Source organism: Xenopus tropicalis, chromosome 1 (genome assembly GCF_000004195.4).
Source record: "Xenopus tropicalis strain Nigerian chromosome 1, UCB_Xtro_10.0, whole genome shotgun sequence".
Lineage (NCBI taxonomy): Eukaryota > Metazoa > Chordata > Amphibia > Anura > Pipidae > Xenopus > Xenopus tropicalis.
Window position 1 is genome coordinate 197,739,948 of NC_030677.2, and position 22,024 is coordinate 197,761,971.

The 22,024-nt window shown below is 42.0% G+C and overlaps 2 protein-coding genes across 4 annotated transcripts in view; one reads left to right on the forward strand and one right to left on the reverse strand.

Annotated features, from left to right (window-relative positions):
• Positions 1-14,349, reverse strand: part of wdr70 (WD repeat domain 70) — a 165,347-nt gene extending 150,998 nt beyond the window's left edge. Inside the window, 5 exon segments of one of the 3 annotated variants that reach the window (NM_001079324.2) lie at positions 4,973-5,129; positions 10,650-10,749; positions 12,208-12,291; positions 13,079-13,141; positions 14,213-14,349. In NM_001079324.2, coding sequence (NP_001072792.1) covers positions 4,973-5,129; positions 10,650-10,749; positions 12,208-12,291; positions 13,079-13,133 — 396 coding nt within the window. In that variant the 5' untranslated portion in view covers positions 13,134-13,141; positions 14,213-14,349. 3 annotated transcript variants of the gene reach the window in all.
• A 295-nt stretch (positions 14,350-14,644) lies between these two features.
• nup155 (nucleoporin 155kDa) overlaps positions 14,645-22,024 on the forward strand; it is a 31,980-nt gene continuing 24,600 nt past the window's right edge. Inside the window, exons 1-8 of the mRNA XM_002938184.4 lie at positions 14,645-14,929; positions 16,579-16,716; positions 17,537-17,633; positions 18,264-18,334; positions 18,450-18,542; positions 19,836-19,996; positions 20,963-21,068; positions 21,204-21,277. Coding sequence (XP_002938230.2) covers positions 14,785-14,929; positions 16,579-16,716; positions 17,537-17,633; positions 18,264-18,334; positions 18,450-18,542; positions 19,836-19,996; positions 20,963-21,068; positions 21,204-21,277 — 885 coding nt within the window. The 5' untranslated portion in view covers positions 14,645-14,784. The remainder of the gene's footprint in view (positions 14,930-16,578; positions 16,717-17,536; positions 17,634-18,263; positions 18,335-18,449; positions 18,543-19,835; positions 19,997-20,962; positions 21,069-21,203; positions 21,278-22,024) is intronic.

Genomic DNA, 22,024 nt, shown 5'->3' on the forward strand with positions numbered 1-22,024 from the left:
ATGCCAAAGAGCTCTATTTTGGTCTCATCAGAACACAGCACCTTCTCCCAGTCACTCACAGAATCATTCAGGTGTTCATTGGCAAACTTCAGACGGGCCTGCACATGTGCCTTCTTGAGCAGGGGGACCTTGCGAGCCCTGCAGGATTTTAATCCATTGCGGTGTAATGTGTTTCCAATGGTTTTCTTGGTGACTGTGGTCCCTGCTAATTTGAGGTCATTAACTAACTCCTCCCGTGTAGTTCTAGGATGCTTTTTCACCTTTCTCAGAATCATTGACACCCCACGAGGTGAGATCTTGCGTGGAGCCCCAGAGCGAGGTCGATTGATGGTCATTTTGTGCTCCTTCCATTTTCGAACAATCGCACCAACAGTTGTCACCTTCTCTCCCAGCTTCTTGCTAATGGTTTTGTAGCCCATTCCAGCCTTGTGCAGGTCTACAATTTTGTCTCTGACATCCTTGGACAGCTCTTTGGTCTTTCCCATGTTGGAGAGTTTGGAGTCTGCTTGATTGATTGATTCTGTGGACAGGTGTCTTTTATACAGGTGACTAGTTAAGACAGGTGTCCTTAATGAGGTTGACTAATTGAGTAGAAGTGTCTAACCACTCTGTGGGAGCCAGAACTCTTAATGGTTGGTAGGGGTTCAAAAACTTATTTCACTCAATGAAATGCAAATCAGTTGCTATCTTTTATTTAAAGTTATTTTTTCGATTTTCCTTTTGATGTGCTATCTGCCACTGTTAAAATAAACCTACCATTGAAATGATACTGTTCTGAGACTTTTCATTTCTTTGTCATTGGACAAACTTACAAAATCAGTGAGGGGTCAAATAATTATTTCCTCCACTGTATATATATTTATTTTTTTTTTTTTTCAATAAATTTTTGATAAAACATTGAAGGATGTGCTGGCCACAGATGATTATTTTCTATATATATATATTATATATATTGAGGCTACAGAGATAGAAATTTCAGTTAAGGTATCCTAAAGGTTGCAAATTGCCCGTCCCAAATATATACTGTCTGTCCACAATGAAGTTATTAATAACAGTACGGAAAATATATTTCAAGAATATACTGCCATCTAGTGGGCACTCCAATGTTAAATTAGGAATAGCCCTAAAATTCTGGGGGAAAAAAAATGTTTTCTGCTTAATGTTTAAATCAGGCTGCTACATTTGTCTACTTTAGCTGGTCTCATGCTTTAGGCAACCGTAACTGTTATAAAGAGGATTTTTTGATTCTGTAATAACAATACAAACTAAGGGATATAACAAACAGTACAGTAAAATCCTGATTCTACATCTTAACTTAAATTTTCCTGAAATTGGAGTCATTTCTTCCCAGTCTCACACAGGCAAACTGTGTTTTTTTCTTTCCCAGATGTTACACTTTTTGCGGCAGACCCCTGGTCTTTATTGAATCTGGGCTTTTTCTTGGCTAGAAGGGGCGTTTCTCATCCCCCAGCCACCCTAAGGTGGCCTTTCCTATGCTGCCACCCTCGCCCGGCATGGGCAATTATGCTCACTGAACTAGAAGAGCTGAAATTCCGAGTTTCTCAACTTGCCTCATGGTAGCAGCGCCCCCGATGGCCGGGCAATTGCTTCCCAAACGTTGGAATGGCAATTGCTGGTGTAATGCCCTGAACTTGAGTCCTTGCAGGCACCGACAAAATTAGACCCGCACAGGACTCTACCCTTAACGAGCCATCGTCTGCCATAGACAGCACATTTCCAATTCATATAAATGGGAAGCAGTTGCTGGCAGCAAGGGGTGCTATGAAGGCACAAGGCAAGTTACAATGGTGCTGCTGCAATTCACTGGGCTGCCAGACCCTCTTACATAAACATAATGTACCATTACATAAGATAATCCCAAAATAAATCAGTGCTGGATAATTACTCTGAATGGGTTTTCCTAGAATATAGCCGGATAAGAAAAATGTACATCTCCAGGCACAAGAGGCAGCAATACAGTGTGTGGGCAAGGGAGCAGACATAATATTATGGTGCCCCATCAGTTATACACTGGAGCTATGTTTAGAAAAGTGAAAAAAAATGTATTTAAAATTGAGTGGGCAGCTCTGTCTGCACTGGAATCACATAAAAGCCTTACACTTGGCACGAGCCAATCGCCACCCATGCTGTAAATATTTTATAGGCTTTCTCTTCCTGTGTGTTATGATTTCTATACATAGGCAGATAATTACGCTGATTTATTATCATCGCTAGCGCTGTTATTGCAGACTACTGCCCTCTAGAAATGCACTTCATGACCCTTGGAAGTAAAATGGCTGGGGAGGCCATATGTTATTGTTAATAGGGTGTATTGTGCTGCAAAATCAACTTTTATAGCGACAGGTCAAATTAACCCCTAAGGGTACACACCACTGTCACAGAACACTTAGAATAGAATAAACGGAAGGTACACACAATCTTGCAGATGAACACAAGAACAACTTTATTTAGAGTCGAACTGGGGTACCCAGGGCCCACCGGATACCTGACTGAATGAAGGGCTAACCGACACTCCCTGCTCTGTCCCCAGCCACCCCTGCTCCCGCGATGCTTACTTGCTGTGAAAAATAAAGATGAGAGGCCATCTTTATTTTTTCACAGCAAGTAAGCAGCTGGGGGCGCAATTTTTCCCAGTAGTGCAGTTGGCCTGTCCAACGATGCAGTCACAAATACAGCTTCTCCAATAACAGATGCTATACAAAAATGGGAAAAATGGAACATAAGCTAATATGGCACCTTGATTAGCTTAATTAGTAGGGTGCCCAAACTAAAATATGATCTACACAAATAAGGTAACAGGTATGCCATCCCACCGGCGATTTACATTTTCGGGGAGATTAGTCACCCGCAACAAGGGAATCTCCCCGTCTGTCACGGCCTCTATTAGGCTGATCACTAGGGCTGAAGAGATAAGGTGGGAGCAGACTGGAACTGACAAAAGACTGGACTGGAACAGACTTGGGACAAGAAGTGGACAAGGAGAAGTACTTAGGAACAATAAATAATAAATAAAAGTCAATTGGTGTATTATGAAAGCTTTACGTAGACTAAAAATCTATGTTCTAAGTATCAGCCCTCCTCCTTGTAATTCTTAGGGGCACATTTACTAATCCACGAATCCGAATCACGAATGGGAAAAAATCGTATTGGAAACAAAAATTTCGGAAGATCGTAAATATCACGAAAATGCTTACGAAAAAATCGTATTAGTCACGATAATATCGTATTGGCGATCCGAAAGTCATGAAATTTTCGTATGGAACAATTGGAAACAGCGGTAAAACCTTTCCGATTTTTTCGTGCAAACGTCCGAAAAAGTCGTGCGCCATACGAAAAAGTCGTGCGGACGCCCAAAAAAATCGGCGAAAATAAGCTCGGAGCGTTCGCATGAACACTCGAGCGTTCGTGCTTTTGTAAATGTGCCCCTTAGTCTAGTGGACTAAAAACTATGCCACACAGAGGGGCTCATTTATAAATGCAGGGAAAATGGGCACATGGGCAGGAAAACGAAGCACCAATTAGTGACAGCTGCAGGGTGAATTATGAAAGGAAACATTTGATTTGGTTTCCATGGGTTACTGCACAGGTGCAAATCTGTCCAATGTTTATAAATGAGCCCCAGTAACTCTAAGGCTGATGCCACACGTGGCGTTTTTACGCTGCGTATTTTCTAATTCTCTCAGCGGCTGAAAAACGCCCGATATCATCATCCATAGAAATAACTTGAAAAGACTCGAAGGAAACCTCACAATGCGTAAATACGCTAGAAAACGCCTTAGCACGGATTTTTCAAGCGCTGGCCGAAATACGCCAGTATTTGCACAGCAAGCTATTCCTATGTATACACAAAGGCAGCTGCCAGACCTAGCGGAAATACGCAGCGTTTTTTACTATTTTGCACTATTAGCACCATGGTAACGGGATTTGCTACGTCACCAGTATTAGGCTGAAAAACGCCATAGTCAGGGGCTGTGTGGCTTGTGCGGCGTTTTTAGGCTGAGAAAAAACACAGCGTAAAAACGCCACGTGTGGCATCAGCCTAACAGGGCAGCTGGCTTGGGCCTTGAAAACCAATATTTAGTACTGTTAAGGGTGGCCCTGCATTTTATACTAGTACAGGACCTACATGGTAGAAGTCAGCTTTTGATGAAGGCCTACATCTCTCTAGCAGCAAGTTAAGGGAAACTCCAGCATCCTAGCTAAAATATGTTAAAGAGCCCCACACAACACAGAAACCCCTAATACTGTAATCTGTTCTTTCAAAAAATATCAACAAATACCATTTTTATATGCTGAAATCCAGTTGCAAAATAATTCTTCTCTTTCTGCATCATTTAAAAATCCTGGCAGGGGAGGAGGGACTAAAAAACTGATGTTACAAATAGTAAGAAGTTCTGCACAGCTTACAGACAGCATACAGGAACTACATAACCCACAATACATTGCACCGTGATGTTCAGGGCAGTTCATTAGGTGCCGGTAAGTTGTATATGTAGATGAAACATGTGAAAGGAACCCTGGAAGTGACATCCCCTCAAGGTAGGTGGTAACTGACCATGCACAGTATTCAAGAGAAAAACATTTTGTACTAATTCCTTGGAACATTTAAAACACTATGAAGTTGCTAGGACCTCACTAGGAAGTTTCCATGCTCCACCTGCAGTACACACACTGCTCTCTCCCAGGATTGTCATTTAAAAAACCCATCAAACAAGAAGTCCATTGGCAAGTTGATGTGGTCCTTGTCCAGCAGGTCTCTGTAGGCCCCAATGGATAATCCAATGTGGCACAAGGTGCCAGGTGGCACAATTGAAGGGGGTCAACGCATTAAAAGGGCAATGATTCTGCATTTATACCCCTGATGTGAAGTGGTTATATGGCAAATCAAGTAAAGCCATGAAGAACAAATATTTATGCATAGAAATACAGTAGAACTGTTTATAACACTTACGTCATCATCTTCATGCTGTTCTTCATCCTCATCATCACTGTCCTTGTATCCAGAAGGGAGTGGAGGGCCGATTAGTTCATCCCCATGGTCTCCAGTAAGATTAGAAGGTACAGGAGGGCCAATCAACTCATCATCTGAGCTGTCCTCTGAGCCACTACTAAACAGAACAAAGAAATGATTTCAAATCAATTCTGGAAATGTAATATGTTGTTTTGTGCATGTTGCACACATTGTTCATGGAAATGTTCATAACAGAATCCATTCATGCTTGGTTAGCAAACATCCAATAGAAGGTATTGCCTTAAAGGGGAACTTAATTATTTCAACACTTAACATAATTTCAAGCAACTTTGCAATTTACATCAGTTAAAAAATATGCAGCCTTATCATGATTTTTAATGGAATAATATGGTTTGGAACAGTTCCCTAAGCCCCACCCCCTGTTCCCCTGCTGATCTGGCTGACTACTTTAAGACTCAAATAAAATTTAACAGTAGTCGACTGTCCTCAGCCTGCCTCCTCCCAATCCCACAATTCCCTGCACACATGATGTTAATAAGGAAAGGAATATCAGAGTGCAATGCATTGTGGGTTATGTAGTTCCTGCATGCTGTCTGTAAGCTGTGGAGAAGTTGTTACAATTTGTAACATCAATGTTTTAGTCCCTCCTCCCCTGCTAGGATTTTGAATGATGCAGAAAGAGAAGAACAGTTTTGCAGCTGGATTTCAGCATATAAAATGGTATTTATTCATACTTTTTGAAGGAACAGATTACAGTGATTTGGTTATTAGGGGTTACTGTGCTGTGTGAGATTCTTTAACAAATACTGGTTCAAAAACCGGAGTTCCCCTTTCAAGGAGAACTAAACCCTAAAAACGAACATGGCTAAAAATATCATATTTTATACACTGAAGTTATTGCACCAGCCTAATGCAGGGCCGGAACTAGGGGTAGGCAGAAGAGGCAGCTGCCTAGGGCGCAACGATTGAGGGGCGCCAGGCAGGAGCCTCCCCTGCCTACCCCTAGTGCTACTTTGTCATTGCCTCCGCCACTTGTCATTATTGGCGGAGGCAATGACCAATCTAATGGCTGATTTCTCAATCGACTGGCTGATTTCTCAATCGGCTACAGGCTCTTTGCCAGGGATGGGCTGCACCTCAATGATGATGGGGCAGCTGCTTTGGGGGAAAAGATGGCTAGAGGGTTGGAGGAGATTTTAAACTAGGAGTGGGGGGGGAGGGTGCAGAGGGAAATTCTGTGGTAGACAGGATAGATGAGGTAGTGGGCATAGTAAGGAAAATTGGGGGAGGAGACTTGCTTCGGGATACTGATAATGGCAGGGAGGCCCATAAGTTGTTTACACGTCATTCTCACGCCGGAACCAGTATTAAATGTATGTTTACCAATGCAAGGAGTCTGACTGGTAAAATGGGAGAGCTGGAGGTACTGGCGTTGGAGCGGAAATATGATGTGATTGGTGTTGCTGAAACTTGGTTGAATGAGTCTCATGACTGGGCTGTTAATATTGGGGGGTATACATTGTTTCGGAGGGACAGGGGCAATAGGAAAGGAGGAGGAGTGTGTCTGTTCATTAAGCACGACTTAAAAGCAAATATTAAGGAGGAAGTGATGGGGGTAACAGAGGGAGCTGAATCCTTATGGGTTGAGCTTCTCACAGATAGTAAAGAATCTACCAAACTAATTGTAGGGGTATGCTATAGACCCCCTAATGTAAGCGAAGAGGAGGAGGCCCAGCTCCTGTTGCAAATAGAAAAGGCTGCTAGTTTGGGGCAAGTGATAATAATGGGGGATTTTAATTACCCTGATATTGACTGGGGCAATAGTACTGCCAGGACAGTAAATGGGAACAAGTTTATAAACTTGCTGCACGACAACTTTATGTCACAGGTTGTTGAGGAGCCAACCAGGAACAATGCTATACTAGATCTAGTGATCTCTAATGACCCAGAACGTATAGCAAATGTGCAAGTGGTTGAACCCCTGGGTAATAGTGACCATAATGTTATTTCATTTGATGTTTGGTGCAGGAAACAAATTTACACGGGGGCAACAAAGACACTGAATTTTAGGAAGGCAAATTTTAGCTCCTTAAGGGCAGCGCTTCAGGGCATAGATTGGGGCATTATGTTTTCTGATAAAAATACAGAGCAGAAATGGTTGTCATTTAAAATGATATTAAATCATTACTGTTCTCAATTCATTCCATTAATAAGAAAAAGTAGAAGTGTTAAGAATCACCCTATGTGGCTTAACTCTGAGGTAAAGAAGTTAATAGGGAAAAAAAGGAAAGCTTTTAAGAAATATAAGTCAGAGGGGACAGTAGCTGCGTTTAATGAATATAAACACTATAACAAGTGTTGTAAAACAGCAATCCGGAAGGCAAAGATAGAAAATGAGGAGCGCATCGCGGCCGAGGCCAAGACTAACCCCAAAAAGTTTTTTAAGTATATTAATAGTAAAAAGATGCAGGTTGAGGGTGTGGCCCCATTGAGTTATAATAACAATATGGTTACAGCGGATACAGAAAAGGCAGATGTGCTTAACCAGTTCTTTTCTTCTGTGTATACAGTAGAGGAGCCAGTGGGCCAAGTCTCACCCAATAGCTTCACTGTTGCCTCAGCTCCAACTACACAGTGGTTGGCACAGGATATGGTGCTTAAAGGGTTACACACGATAAATGTAAACAAGGCACCTGGGCCAGATGGAATACACCCTCGGGTACTGAGAGAGCTAGGGGCAGAATTGCAGTGGCCCTTGTTTCTGATATTCTCAGACTCTCTTTCATCAGGTATGGTACCTAGTGATTGGAAGAAGGCGAATGTCACTCCCATATTTAAAAAGGGAATAAGATCTCAGCCTGGCAATTATAGGCCTGTAAGTTTGACATCCGTGGTGGGCAAGTTATTTGAAGGCTTGTTAAGGGATCACATTCAAAATTATGTAGTGGAGAATGGCATTATGAGCAGTAATCAGCATGGCTTTATGAAGGACAGGTCATGTCAGACCAATTTAATTGCTTTTTATGATGAGGTAAGTAAGAAGCTGGACAGTGGGGATGCAGTAGATATAATCTATTTGGATTTTGCCAAAGCATTTGATACCGTTCCCCACAAACGACTGCTTTCTAAGCTAAGGTCTATTGGTCTTAGTGAAGTCGTTTGCACATGGATAGAAAACTGGCTACAGGATCGGGTACAGAGGGTGGTTGTTAATGGCACATTCTCTACTTGGAGTAAGGTTCTCAGTGGGGTCCCTCAGGGTTCTGTACTGGGTCCACTTTTGTTTAATTTGTTCATAAATGACTTAGGGGAGGGTATTATGAGTAATGTATCAGTGTTTGCAGATGACACAAAACTCTGCAGACCAGTCAATTCTATCCAGGATGTGACATCCCTGCAGCAGGATCTTGACCAACTGGCAATCTGGGCAGCTAAGTGGCAGATGAGATTTAATGTGGATAAATGTAAGGTCATGCACCTGGGATGTAAAAATATGCAAGCCCCGTATAACCTTAATGGGACTGCACTAGGCAAATCCATAATGGAGAAGGATCTTGGAGTCCTTGTAGATAATAAACTTGGCTGTAGCAAGCAATGCCAGGCAGCAGCTGCAAGGGCAAACAAGGTTCTGAGCTGTATTAAAAGGGGTATAGATTCACGGGAGGAGGGGGTTATTCTTCCCCTTTACAGAGCACTGGTAAGGCCCCATCTAGAATATGCTGTTCAGTTTTGGTCTCCAGTGCTCAAACGGGACATTATTGAGCTAGAGAGGGTCCAGAGAAGGGCAACTAAGCTGGTAAAGGGTATGGAAAGTCTCGGTTATGAAGAAAGACTGGCCAAGTTGGGTCTGTTTACACTGGAGAAGAGGCGCTTAAGAGGTGACATGATAACTATGTATAAATATATAAGGGGATCATATAATAACCTCTCTAATGTTTTATTTACCAGTAGGTCCTTCCAACGGACACGAGGGCACCCACTCCGTTTAGAAGAAGGGAGGTTCCATTTAAATATTCGGAAAGGATTTTTTACAGTGAGAGCTGTGAAGTTGTGGAATTCCCTCCCCGAATCAGTCGTACTGGCTGATACATTATATAGCTTTAAGAAGGGGCTGGATGGATTCTTAGCAAGTGAGGGAATACACGGTTATGGGAGATAGCTCTTAGTACAAGTTGATACAGGGACTGGTCCGATTGCCATCTTGGAGTCAGGAAGGAATTTTTTCCCCTCTGAGGCAAATTAGAGAGGCTTCAGATGGGGTTTTTTGCCTTCCTCTGGATCAACTAGTAGTTAGGCAGGTTAGGTATAGGCATTATGGTTGAACTTGATGGACGTATGTCTTTTTTCAACCCAACTTACTATGTTACTATGTTACTATGTTACTATGTAATCGCCCCGCGGGGAGGTGGGCAGAGTTGGCCGACCGGGTTGCCTAGGGCGCCCGGTCGGCTTGGCCCGCCCCTGGCCTAATGTTTCAGCAGCAATGATTTCAAACTTGTCACAGGAGATCCCCATCACATGCTCATTGGGCCCTGAGCGGCTGTTGAGAAGCTGAGCTTAGAGGTCGTCGCACATTATTAAGCAGGCTGGCCTGTCATCTGCTACAAGGCTTATTACTACATTCGGATGCAAACTGCACTGGTTTCTGTGCTGCCATGTAGTAATTACCTGTATTAATTACTAATCAGCCTTCTATTGTGACATTAATATTCTATATATACAGGTACACATTCAGAAGGAAAACAGAGAACTTTTATGAAGTTGGTTACTCACGAAAGAGATCAGATGCCTAAGAAGACTTTTTTCATATCTTTCCTGAGCAAAGAACAATCAGAATAGTTATGTTTTTTTGACAACACTCTGTTCTCACAAGCTCTCCCTGTCCCACTGCCAATCTCTCCATCTGCAACTTAATATATATACAAAGAAAGCTTTTTTTGTTTGTTTTTTTTAAGAAAAAGGTAATATTGGGATATATAAATTGCTACTACTTTGGCAAAACTTTGCAGTAATTTGGACATGATCTTTAACACTTTTATCCAGTTTTAATAATTTTTCTAACCTCCAAACATGATATTTAATTTAATCTCATGATTTTACATTTTCCAACAACTGGGCTCCATTAATGGCGTGAACCTGAAACCATTAACCTGCAGGTCCGATTGGCTGCGAGATTCTCTTTCTTACATGCAAATTCTACAAACCTAACAAACATTTTACATGGGAAGCACTACACACAAGAAGTTTGTCCTCCTTATGTCTGGATGGGTTTCCTCTGGGTACTAAGATCCGCCCATCCTCCAGTAACAAACAGGCAAGTTAATTGGCCCCTGAAAATATGGACCATAGAGTGTGACCATAGAGATTGCAAGCTCTACTGGGGCAGGTATTGAATATGTCAGAGCTACATAAATAAAAGATAATAAGTTAATGAACTCCATTAAATCATGAACAAGGTTGGAGCTACCGAGAAGCTGCTAAAATCTGGCACTGGTAATGTGAAAAATTCCTATCACAGCATATATGATAACCATAATTAATGCTAAAACATGGTATCATGCCTGCCACTGCTTCCCATGGAATAAACAGGCACAGGCAAGCAGTGCTTGGGAATGCTGAAGTGACATACACAAATAAAGCTGGAATTGTGTAGTACCTGGAACTTGACGTATCCGTATTTTTCTGCCGAGAACTGGAAGGCACATCTTTCATAACTGGGCTTTTGTTGGAGATCTGCTCCTCTTTCTCTCTGGCTTCTGCAATGAATCAAAGCATATGGATTTATATTCTTTTCGAGTGAGCCCTGGTACTGGGATTCCAAAACAAATCAGTGCTGCAGTCAATGCAATGAAATCACAATTAAATACTAACCTTTTTAAATGATATTTATTTGCATTTGTATCTTATTGAATTACTGAGCAAGCAGGCATTTTAAAGAAAAATATTACCCATGTTGGCGTCTACAAGTAAAATCACATACATCTATTTCAAATAATTACAATGCCCTATACTACACATAACTGACTTTGGCTAAGGTTGAAAACATCCAACTGAAAGAATTACCTAGAAAAAAAAAAAGGAGAAAGCAACAGCCTACCTGCCTCCTATCTCCTCTGAACCATTCATTGTTTACAAAATGAGGGTAAAAATAGCTCTTGTCTCTCAAAACCACCTTAGCTTGCAACTAAAAAAGGTTTGCTGCTTTTGATGACTTACACGTTTTCTCAAGCTTTTTATATAAAGCCAGTTAAATAAAACATATATTAGGCCTTATTGCAAATGTGGTGTATTAGTCACAGCAAATGTATCCATACATAACCTGCTAGAATCATGCTGCAACTGCCACATACAGGTAGTTATTTTAAATGGATTCTGTACATTTTATTACTAAATTACACTGTGCCCACTGGAAAGAATTCATTCAAAATTTAATTTTATTCTTGAACCAATAAATGTATTTTTTAGCTGTAATATAGATGTGAGCTTCCAGAAAGAGCTAGCACTACAAAAAACAACTGCTTTAAGATTAGCTATTGTTTTTCCTACCCAATGTAAGTGGAGGAGTCATGGACAGACTTGGGTGTTTTACTATTGAGTGCTATTCACATATCTACCATTAGGTGGGGCATGAGAGCGTTGTTAGCAATGCAAGTGTCAGGGAGCTGTTATTTTGTTACCTGCCCATTTTTATGCTTATTGGCTGCTGGGAGGGAAAGGGAAGGGGGTGATATCACTCCAACTTGTAGTTAAGCAGTAAAGTGTGACTGTAGTTTATCAGAGCACAAGTCACATGGCTGAGGGTACCTGGGAAACTACATGTCTAGTCCCAGGTCAAGTTACAAAATTAAATAACAAAAATCTGTTTGCTCTGTTAAAAAAAATGATTTCATTGCAGGATCTCTAAGTGAGTGCTATTAACTGATGTATTTTGTTAAAAAAAAAAGTTTATCCATGACAGAATCCCTGTAAACAACAGATGGAGCAATGGATGGCCAGGGAGCATGGCAGCACTCACAAGCAACCTACCACTCCTCTGGCCAATAAGCAGGCAGTAATACAGATGTAAAGTTTAGAGTTTGCCATGCAACACTAACTTCTTATGATTAAAATGCTCCCTGTAGTGTTCATATCGCTACTTACATTAGGAGTAACCTGATGAATAACTCTGAAAAAGTCTTAATAAAAAGGCTCATAAACAGCTACGAACAACTTACCTAACGTTTTTTTGCTTCTCTCGACTGCTGTCCTGCGCGTTTGCTCAAACATAGCTTCCAAGTCAAATGTGCGTGCCTTTTTACCTAGATAAATGAACAGCCATTGTTAAGGGTCACTTTTACACAGAACAGAATTAACTTTCATTTTCAAAACAGACATGGCTGCTGGTGGGATGCAGGAAGTCGCAGTTTAGCATCAACTCTGGTCTTAGGCTTTAAATAATGAATAACATGCTTGCTATACTTCTCGTTGAACTACACCTCTCAGATTGTCACCAAGATTTGACGTTTAACAGCTGGAAGGTATCAAGTGGCATAACCCTAATCCTGAAGATAAAGAAGTTACAATTACAACATTATGAAGCAATGTATGTATGTATAACTTTATTTATAAAGCCCCACAAGGGTACGCAGCGATGTACAGTCTTATAGAATACAAAATTACACACAGGGAGGACAAGTGATATAATAAATAAATATATATATATATATATATATATATACACATACATGTATTTATTGTAAGTGCCATGTGGTATGAGACACAGTAGGAAGGAGGTCCCTGCCCCGTAGAGCTTACAGTCTAAGCAATACAGAATCCAACATTTTCTATAGCACTGGAATGGCACCCTTAGTAGGTACAATATAACTGTATTTATCTAGCCAAACAGGGGTATTTACGATGTGGAATGATTATACTTTCTATAGACATGGATGGATTGCTCTCTGTTCATACACAGGGGAAAAAATACTTGGCCTAGAATTGCTAACATTTTCCAATAATAAATGTAATTTGCAGTTTCTGTAAACAACAGTTTCCAAATGTGCAGTGAATGTACGCCTGTGCAGAGTAAATAAAATTGTTACTTACCAAATCCAGAGAAGCCCATGGTTGCAGCAATACTAGAATCTTCATTTTCATCCATTCTTGTATCTGAAATAGAAATAAAATAGCCTTTGTTTTCTACAGTGATTCAAAAAGACAAAAGCTGTTCTTTACTTCCAGTTTAAGGGTGAAGACACACAGAGCTACTAGTAGCAGCTACTTTTATCACAGCTACTAAACGCCAGAAAATACCCTGCCATAGACAATACTGAGAATTATATCTACTAAAACACATGTAGAGACAATTATCAGTAAATGATCAGCATTGTCTATTTTAGTAGCCACGATAAGTAGCTGCTGCTAGTAGCCCCGTGTGTCTTCACCCTAAAGCAAGAGAGACTCTATCCTCTTGCAACTGGACTGAAAAAGGCTCCTCTATAGTGAGCATAGCCACAAGCAGTTGGAGAGGAGTAGGCATTTTTGTCAGTATGCATGTGGCATTTAATGGGAGCACTTATTTCACTGCTAATCATTATTTACTAATATAGTGGCAAAAAATTACATAGAGATTTACAGAGCTACATACAATGCCGGACCAAGCTCAGTGCCTGCGATTGACACTCTCACCCCGTGCAGATGACAGCAATGAGGAGAGCTAGGAATGAGACATATTATTATTATTAACATTTATTTATAAAGCGCCAACATATTCCGCAGTGTACACCTCTGCTTGCATGTTAAAGGTGCTGGTACTGATATTTCCCCCCACCCAGGGGCAGAACCAGGGCTAGGAACATAGAAGAGGTATTTCCTAGTTAGTTATAGCGCCTGTACAGCCTAGCAGCGATGGTCCCATCCCAAGTACCGTGTCTGCTCATAAAATCCCTGAAATTCTTGGAGCAGTGGATCAGTTTTAAGACATGTGACATATTCAGGGTCAGAGAATACACCTTCTTGGCATTCTCAGATATAAAAAGAGTGGCTGTCAACCTTTTTTTTTTTTCAAGCCTACCTTGGAGCCCAACCTTGGTTTAGGGCACTTAGCTCATAACAAGGTTATAATAGATCAAGGGAATCATCAGGGTTTCAGCCATGATCATAACAGCAAATACATATTCACCTCTAATCTCACTTGACTAAGTTTTTGGCAGAGGAAACAGGCATTGTCCCAAATCTTACCCAAACTGGCCCCTCCTGCCGGTCCCCCTAACAAAGAAGCAATAAAGTGGGAACAACTGCCGTAAAAAGACAATGTGATGCTCAGATTCTCCCTCCAGAACACAGAAGCCTCACGTTGTTGTTTTCACTCTGAAACTTCCGGGCCGGGCTACAGGTCGCCTTAAGGGACAAACTTCTGGTTTGAGCTGACACAAAAAGCTACTGTTTAACAATGGCGATATAGAAACCTTTTTATTTGACTGTTGATATAAAAGATGCGGGAATACTAATGCGTGTGCAAATGTCTTTTTTTGACATCCATTCTGTCACGCAATGAAATTTTCCCCTTTGCCCTCACTCAAGATGGACGTCGGACGTTTCTGTAGTACGTTACCTAGGCAGCGCGGAATGACGTATAATTCCATCGCCAATGGACAAGCCTGACAGATAGCGCAGGGAGTTTGGAGAATGACGTCAATACGGCGCCCAGCGTGCTTGCTGTGCTCAGTTTGCGCGGGTCCCGTGTGTGTTTGAACAGAGTTGTGCGCTCCGTACATTCGGGGTTCGGTTCCGCTGCTGAGTTGGAGGCAGCCATGCCCAGTGTAACACCTGGGGCCCCGGCAGCCTCTGCCGCCATGCAGGAGGCTTTGGAAGGAGCGGGAAGGATCATAGACAGGCTGCTGCAGGAGGACCGAGCCTACCCGGACCTGTCCGAGCTGCTCAACGTGCCCGTGCATAGTAAGCGCGTACCCGGGGGGAAACTCGCTCCTGCCATACAGGGGACAGTCTTGGGGTTCTTAATGGAACTTTATGGCAGTCTGAGCAGCTCAATGGCAACTCCAGCTATCTCCCTGTCAGTGTAGCTGTGGGCGGAGGGAGGCAGGCACACTGAGCTACTAGTAGCAGCTGCTTGTCACGGCTATTAAAATGGACAATGCTGATCTTTTCCTGATAACTCGCTATGTGTGTTTTAGCAGAGACCATTCTCAGCATTGTCTATGGCAGGGGATTTCCTGGCGATTAGTAGGTGCTACTAAGTAGCTGTGTGTCTTCAGGGTCGGATTGGGGGGTGCAGGGTCCACCGGGGCTTCTAGCTCAGTGGCCCCTGCACCACCCAATGGCCCCCGTCACCTTCACCCCCCTCCCCTGTGCACTCCTAAGGGCTCTGGCACACGGGGAGATGAGTCGCCCGCGACAAATCTCCCCGAATTGCCATCCCACCGGCGACAATGTAAGTTGCCGGTGGGATGGCACACGCTGCGCAGGCGATTTCGGCAAATCGCAGAAGTTGCCTCGCGAGGCATTTTCGGCGATTTGCCGAAATCGCCTGCGCAGCGTGTGCCATCCCACCGGCGACTTACATTGTAGCCGGTGGGATGACAACTGATGGCAACTCGGGGAGATTAGTCGCCCGCGAACAGGGAGATTTGTTGCGGGCGACTAATCTCCCCGTGTGCCAGAGCCCTAAAAGAAACTTACCTGCCTCGTGTCGGGGTAGGGAGACGGCAGATCTCGGGAGCGCTCTGAGGGGGAACTGATCTGGACTGCCGGGGCCCACCAGGTTTTTTCCCGATACCCCGGCGGCCCAGTCCGACACTGTGTGTCTTCACCATAAAGTTGTTCAAGTGTGAATTAGTGCCATGCATGTACCCTAAGGCACCCTTTGCACAAACCCAATGTGTATTCTTTTAAATTTGTAATCTTAAACCCTTCATAGCACCTATTGCACAGGCAAAATCAGTAGATAGCAAGGCCCCTCTCTGAACTGACAGGTGTTTGATATGATGATCAGACAGCCACTGGCTGAGGAGTACTTTTCGGCCCCTACACTTCCCAAAAGTATGAAAACTGCTGCTGTTTCTCACCAAAGCTTTTGTTGCATGGCCAAACAAAAACAGCTTTAGAGATTCTGGCCAGTGGAGCTGGAGCCGAATATTCCTCCTTAGCAGCACAGTCAGCTGCCGCCAGAACGTCACTAGCCCCTGTCAGGTCAGGGTGGGAAACAGAACAAACTTTTGCCTTTATTTCTGAAATAGAGCAACAATTTTAAAGCAAGTAAACTGGGTATATTTTTGTGCAGAGAACCTGAAAATCAGTTTGTTTTTTTACTTTATAACCCTTTGGAAGCAGTTCTGATGAGATAAATTTACCTAACTGCTGCTTAAAATGATAGTGGAAGCTATTTGTGTCGTTAATGTTCCTTGGTACAAACTGCTCTGACAAATTGGGTATTATTTAGTGTGTGTGTGTGTATGTATATAGTAAGTAACGTCACTAAGCACCATTTATAAAGATATCATTTACAGGGTATTCATGGCTCTTGTGTATTACATATCTGTCTAACAGCTTTCACTGCTGATTAAAGATCAAAATTGTTTCTATTGTAGCTTGTCCTACAATATCTGGTGTATCTGAAATGGACTATCCTCTGCAAAGCCCTGGCCTGTTGACAATTCCCAGCCTTCCTGAGATCAGCGCTATCCGCCGCGTTCCTCTTCCTCCAGAACTGGTAGAGCAATTTGGACGTATCCTCAAATCACTTTACTTTTCACCACTTCTTAAGGGGTTGCTCTTCAGTTTGGAATTTCAGCAGCTATCCGGTTCTTGTTTACCTTAGCGACCGGGCATTGGTTTGAATGAGAAAGTGTAATATAAATAGGAGGGGGCCTGAATAGGGATAAGGAATAAAATGTAATAATACAGTTGTAAGCTCACAGAGCCATAGTTTTTTAGCTGCTGGGGTCAGTGACCCCCTTTTTGAAAGCTGGAAAGATGTAGAAGAGAGAGGCAAATCATTTAAATATTTGCCTAGCATATTTCATGCAACCCAGCCTGCAGCGATAAACTGCTACTTCTCCAGTTTGTTTGGGAGGTCTAGTGTTTTTGTTTGGATAAAATCAGGCCCGGATTTGTGGAGAGGCCACAAAGGCCCGGGCCTAGGGCGGCAGAAACCTGGGGGCGGCATGCCCCCCCGCCGCACCAAAATGTTAAAATATGTTTTTGGCTTACGGCGCATGCCTGCTTGCATCTCCCCGCCCCCCTGCTGTTCGCGCATGCGCAATCCACCCGTTTGCGCATGCGCAACCCCCACTCCCGTTCGCGCATGCGCACCCCCCCCCCCCCCCGTTCGCCCATGCGCACTCCCGCTTGTGATGAACGCACGCATGCGCACTCGGGGAGGGGGGGCCTTCGAACGGGGGTGGCCTCGGGGCCATATAAAGATCCATGGCAAATTATTGCCGTGCCAACTCATATTTTTCTTAAAGCCCTTTACTACTTCAGAGGGCATAACATCAAGTATTAGTCTGTGTGTTCCTGTGTACCCTTACATTACTAGAATTGCAGATATGCAGTGTAACTGTATGATGGGAGTGTTCCCGGAAATCAGCAGGGCATGGCTGACCATCGACAGTGACATATTCATGTGGAACTATGAGGATGGGTATGTGCTCCATTATTATTATGTTCTGTGCCGGAATATCTAAGAACCTGTTTGATATTGTGCTATGGAAACGAGAAAAAGGGTGTTTCAGTACAAACTGCCCTGTAGCTATGTCTCTCTCTCTATCTATATCTATATACTTTAAAGCCACTCTCTGTACTGATGGTTCTGTTTCTTGATAGAATGTAGCAGAATTCAAGCTTGCCTGCTTCACAGACATGTTGATCAGCTGGCTACTGTTACATTGTTTCCAGAGTCAGGATTGGCAGTGCAGAAAATAGAAAGTTATGGACAAATACTGCTTGCTCAGTAGCAATTACATTTAGATAAATTTTAGGCACGTTTCATCAAGTTATTGGCGGAGGGATGGGGATTCCTATTCTGTATTAAATGTCTCATCCTCCTGTAGACATTTCCAAAACTGAACTTTGTGTTAAATTTTTGGTTGTATAGTAATTATAACTTTTCTTTGTGGTTCCGTATGAGCTTTATGTCTGTCGAAATATCCACTTACAGTACCGTATGTATATTAGTAGCATTTTGTCTTTATTTACAAAATAAAATACTAATTGTTTTTAGCATTCATGAGAGAGTCAGTTTTCATATTTTCCTTTTCCCTCCTGTAAACAGCGGTGACCTTGCCTACTATGACGGGCTCAGTGAAACCATCCTTTCTGTGGGGCTAGTAAAACCTAAGGCAGGTGAGCAATCAACCAATCTCTATATGCAGTGAGGCACTGAGGCTGATGGGATATTCCCAGCAGATATATATTTATTTCTCTGATAGTTTCTTATAGGTATATTTTTTTTTTCCAGGAATTTTTCAGCCTCACATACGCTTTCTGCTTGTTCTTGCTACTCCTGTTGATATTGTGATCCTGGGACTAAGTTTTGCCAATTTACAGCCAGGTCAGTATTCTAAATGTAAAATTATACACATTCCCTCCATGTATCACCTGCTTAGGCTACTAGAAGTCATTTAAGGTGTAGTTCACCTTTTAAATTAACTTGCGTTATGATTTGCTACAGGTATGAGACCTGTTATCCAGAATGCTTGGGACCTGGGGTTTTCTGGATAAGGGATCTTTCCGTTTCTCCATAACTTATGTCTACTAAAAATTATTTAAATATTGAATAAACCCAATAGAATTGTTTTGCCTCCAAAAAGGATTAATTATCTCAGTTGGGATTAAGTACAAGGTACTGTTTTATTATTACAGAGGAAAAGCAAATCATATTTAAAAATTAGAATGATTTGATTAAAATGGAGACTAAGGGACATGGCCATTCTCTAATTCGGAACTTTCTGGATAAAGGGTTTCCGGATAAGGATCCCATACTTGTACTAGTTTTTATTTTTGGTGGTTTTTGAATTATTTCACTTTTTTTTGTTCAACAGCTCTCCAGTTATCTTGTTGCTGTAGTTCACCCTAGCAACCTGGCAGTGGTTTAAATGTAAGACTAGAAGATACATATTAGAAGGCCTAAATAAAAAGATAAAATAAAGGGTAACAGTAATGTTGTAGCCTTACAGAGCAATAAGCTGGCCATACACGCACCGATAATATCGTACGAAATATTCGTAGTCCTTACAATGGAAAAAATGAGAAGCAGCAGTCATCTCGCATAGGTGTCTTTGCTGGACATTTCTCATTAAATCACCACTCCTTCTTTTCTTCTCCATTGGGCATAGTCCCGTAACTGTAATTAGTCACAATGACTTAATCAAGGGATTTACTTGCATTTCCTTTATATAGTTTATATTGGGACTTATTTAAACGGGGGGTTCATCTTTAAGTTAACTTTTATTATCTTAGAAAATGGCTAATTCTGATCAACTTTTCAATTGGTCTTCGTTATTTATTTGTTATAGTTTTTGAATAATTTGCTGCCGCCTTCCAGCGCCTTGCTGTTTTTTAAATGAGGTTGAGTCACTGAGGCCAGCAGCAAAAAAAGCTATTGCTCTGGGGGGGCTACAGTTTTATTGTTATTTTTGTAACTTACTTTTCTAACCGCTCTCTGGTTACTTAAGGTAACCAAATAAATGCTGAAAGTTCAAACTGGAGAGCTCCTGAACTAAAAGTGAAAGTGATTAGTACCCTAACAGGTATTTGTAAAGAAGTTACATACACAGAAAATTCAAGTGTCTGAAAGGTATACTATGCAGTTAACACACATCTCCCTGCAATTACATGTTGACAGGTAATCTTAATGACAGCATTTCTGGTGGAATGCAGCTACTCCCAGACCCGCTATATTCCTTGCCGACAGACAACACCTATCTTTTATCCATAACATCAACTGACAATGGGCGCATATTCCTCTCTGGAAAGGATGGTTGTCTGTATGAAGTTGAATATCAAGTAAGTCTTTGCATAAAATAAAATATCAGTGTATCCTTTGCCTGATTGTGCCAAATGGAGGGAAGGCATGATTGCAACATCATCATCTGCTTTAGTGTAGGCTATGAATAGCAATGAACACCAGTGTTTTTCATATGCCTTTATTATGGCTACACTCAAGTGAATGGTTTCTTTACTTCTGGGCCAAACCTCATGCTGCACTAGGTTACCTCTGACAGCTGTAATTCATTCACTGCTTGCGTCATTGACGAGTTTTGTACATGCCTTTATACAACATCACCTGAGGGGGCCACTAACTGGGCTACACTGATATAATTTATCCATGTTGCCTCACAATCCCTGCTGCTTAATATAAGGAATGCTGTGCTACCTGCACACTGAAGGGTAGAATATGTGGTGTAATACTGAGATTTGCTTTGCACTATATTCAGTTACAGGTCTGCTGCTCTCTGTTATATGATAGGATGTCACCTGCAGTTGAATCCCAACCCCCACCGCAAGTCACTGCTGCCAATAAATGTTTGCATTGACCTTCTGCTGCCAACTACTGTCACCTCAAAGCTGGCATAGGCTTGACCCTATTATCTGTATGGTTCAATGTCACATCTCTGGATGCAGTGCCCCTACACATCCACTTTTTCTTGAAATTCCTTCCCAGTATCCAGAACCTATTTAGAGTGAACCATGAGAAAGCCGAGGGCAAAGCAACAGGAGTGCAGGTTCAGCTTTTAGAATTAACTTTACAAGCGGCAACCTGATGTACTGATCCATGTACTAAGCTTATTTGATTGTTCCTTTTGAAATTGATGTAATGAAGGAAGGTTGTGGAACATATTACAGTGATATAAATATCAAGGAACATAATACATTAACAAGGTTCACTGAATAAAGCTGTAGGGTCTTTTTTAAGTCTCTGTTTCTATGTAAATGTTTAACTCTCTCTGGTGACATCTTGTTTGTTTCAAGGCTGAAGCGGGCTGGTTTAGCCAGAGATGCCGGAAAATCAACCACTCCAAAAGTTCCCTTTCCTTCCTCGTGCCTTCCGTTCTGCAGTTTGCTTTCTCAGAGGATGGTAAGTTTCCTTTAAGACTGTCAACAGATTTCTACTCATTTTATTTGTGAGAGAAGGCAATACTGGAAGTTGCTGGTACCTGGAGGCTATCACTTATAGCCTCCCGATATTTATACTTTTTTATGTTGTCTTTAGATCCCATTGTACAAATTGCAATTGACAACTCAAGGAACATCTTGTATACCCGCTCTGAGAAAGGCGTCATACAGGTAATTGTTTTAATTCAATTTTTGCTGACTCTGATTACCTCTTTATAAAACCATGAATGCATATGAGCCTCTGAAGGAATTTTTCTCTTGACCTGGTGGCATATTTTTTGTTTAATGTAGAGGTGACATAACACATCTATATGGTCCAGCAGGATGTTGGAAATTGGTCAAATCTTTAAAGGTGAACTACTCCTTTTTTACTGACTGCTTTAGTATTAGCATTGGTGGTGGTGGGGCAGTAGACTTCCCCCCACCCCCTTCCTTTTGCATCATTCAGAGGTGCAGGAGGCCTCCATCAGGGTCAGTGATAGCATTTGAAAGCTAGATAACGGCAGAAGGGGAGGACCATTGAAAAGTTGCAAAGAATAGGACATACTATAATAGTGATCCACAACCAGTGGCTCAGGGGCAACATGTTGCTCACCAATGTACTCTCATTATAATGCTATGGTTTATTTATTTTTCATTTCCGTGTTAGCATTTCCACACATGAGTGGGCGCTGCCAGTTCTAGTAGTTTGCCATATTCTATAATGGAGCTCTCGCTCAAATGAAAAAAAAAAATGCAAATATGCTCAGTGTGTTACTTTGCATCTTAGAATTTTGTGTTGGGTTTCACAGATGGAACATTATTTAAAAATCCTTGCAGAGGGTTAGCGCTAACCCTAACCCTCAGTAGCAAAGCAGTGATAAATGAGATTTTTTGTAGAATAACCTTTTAATTTAGGAAAAGTTGAAGGGGACATGC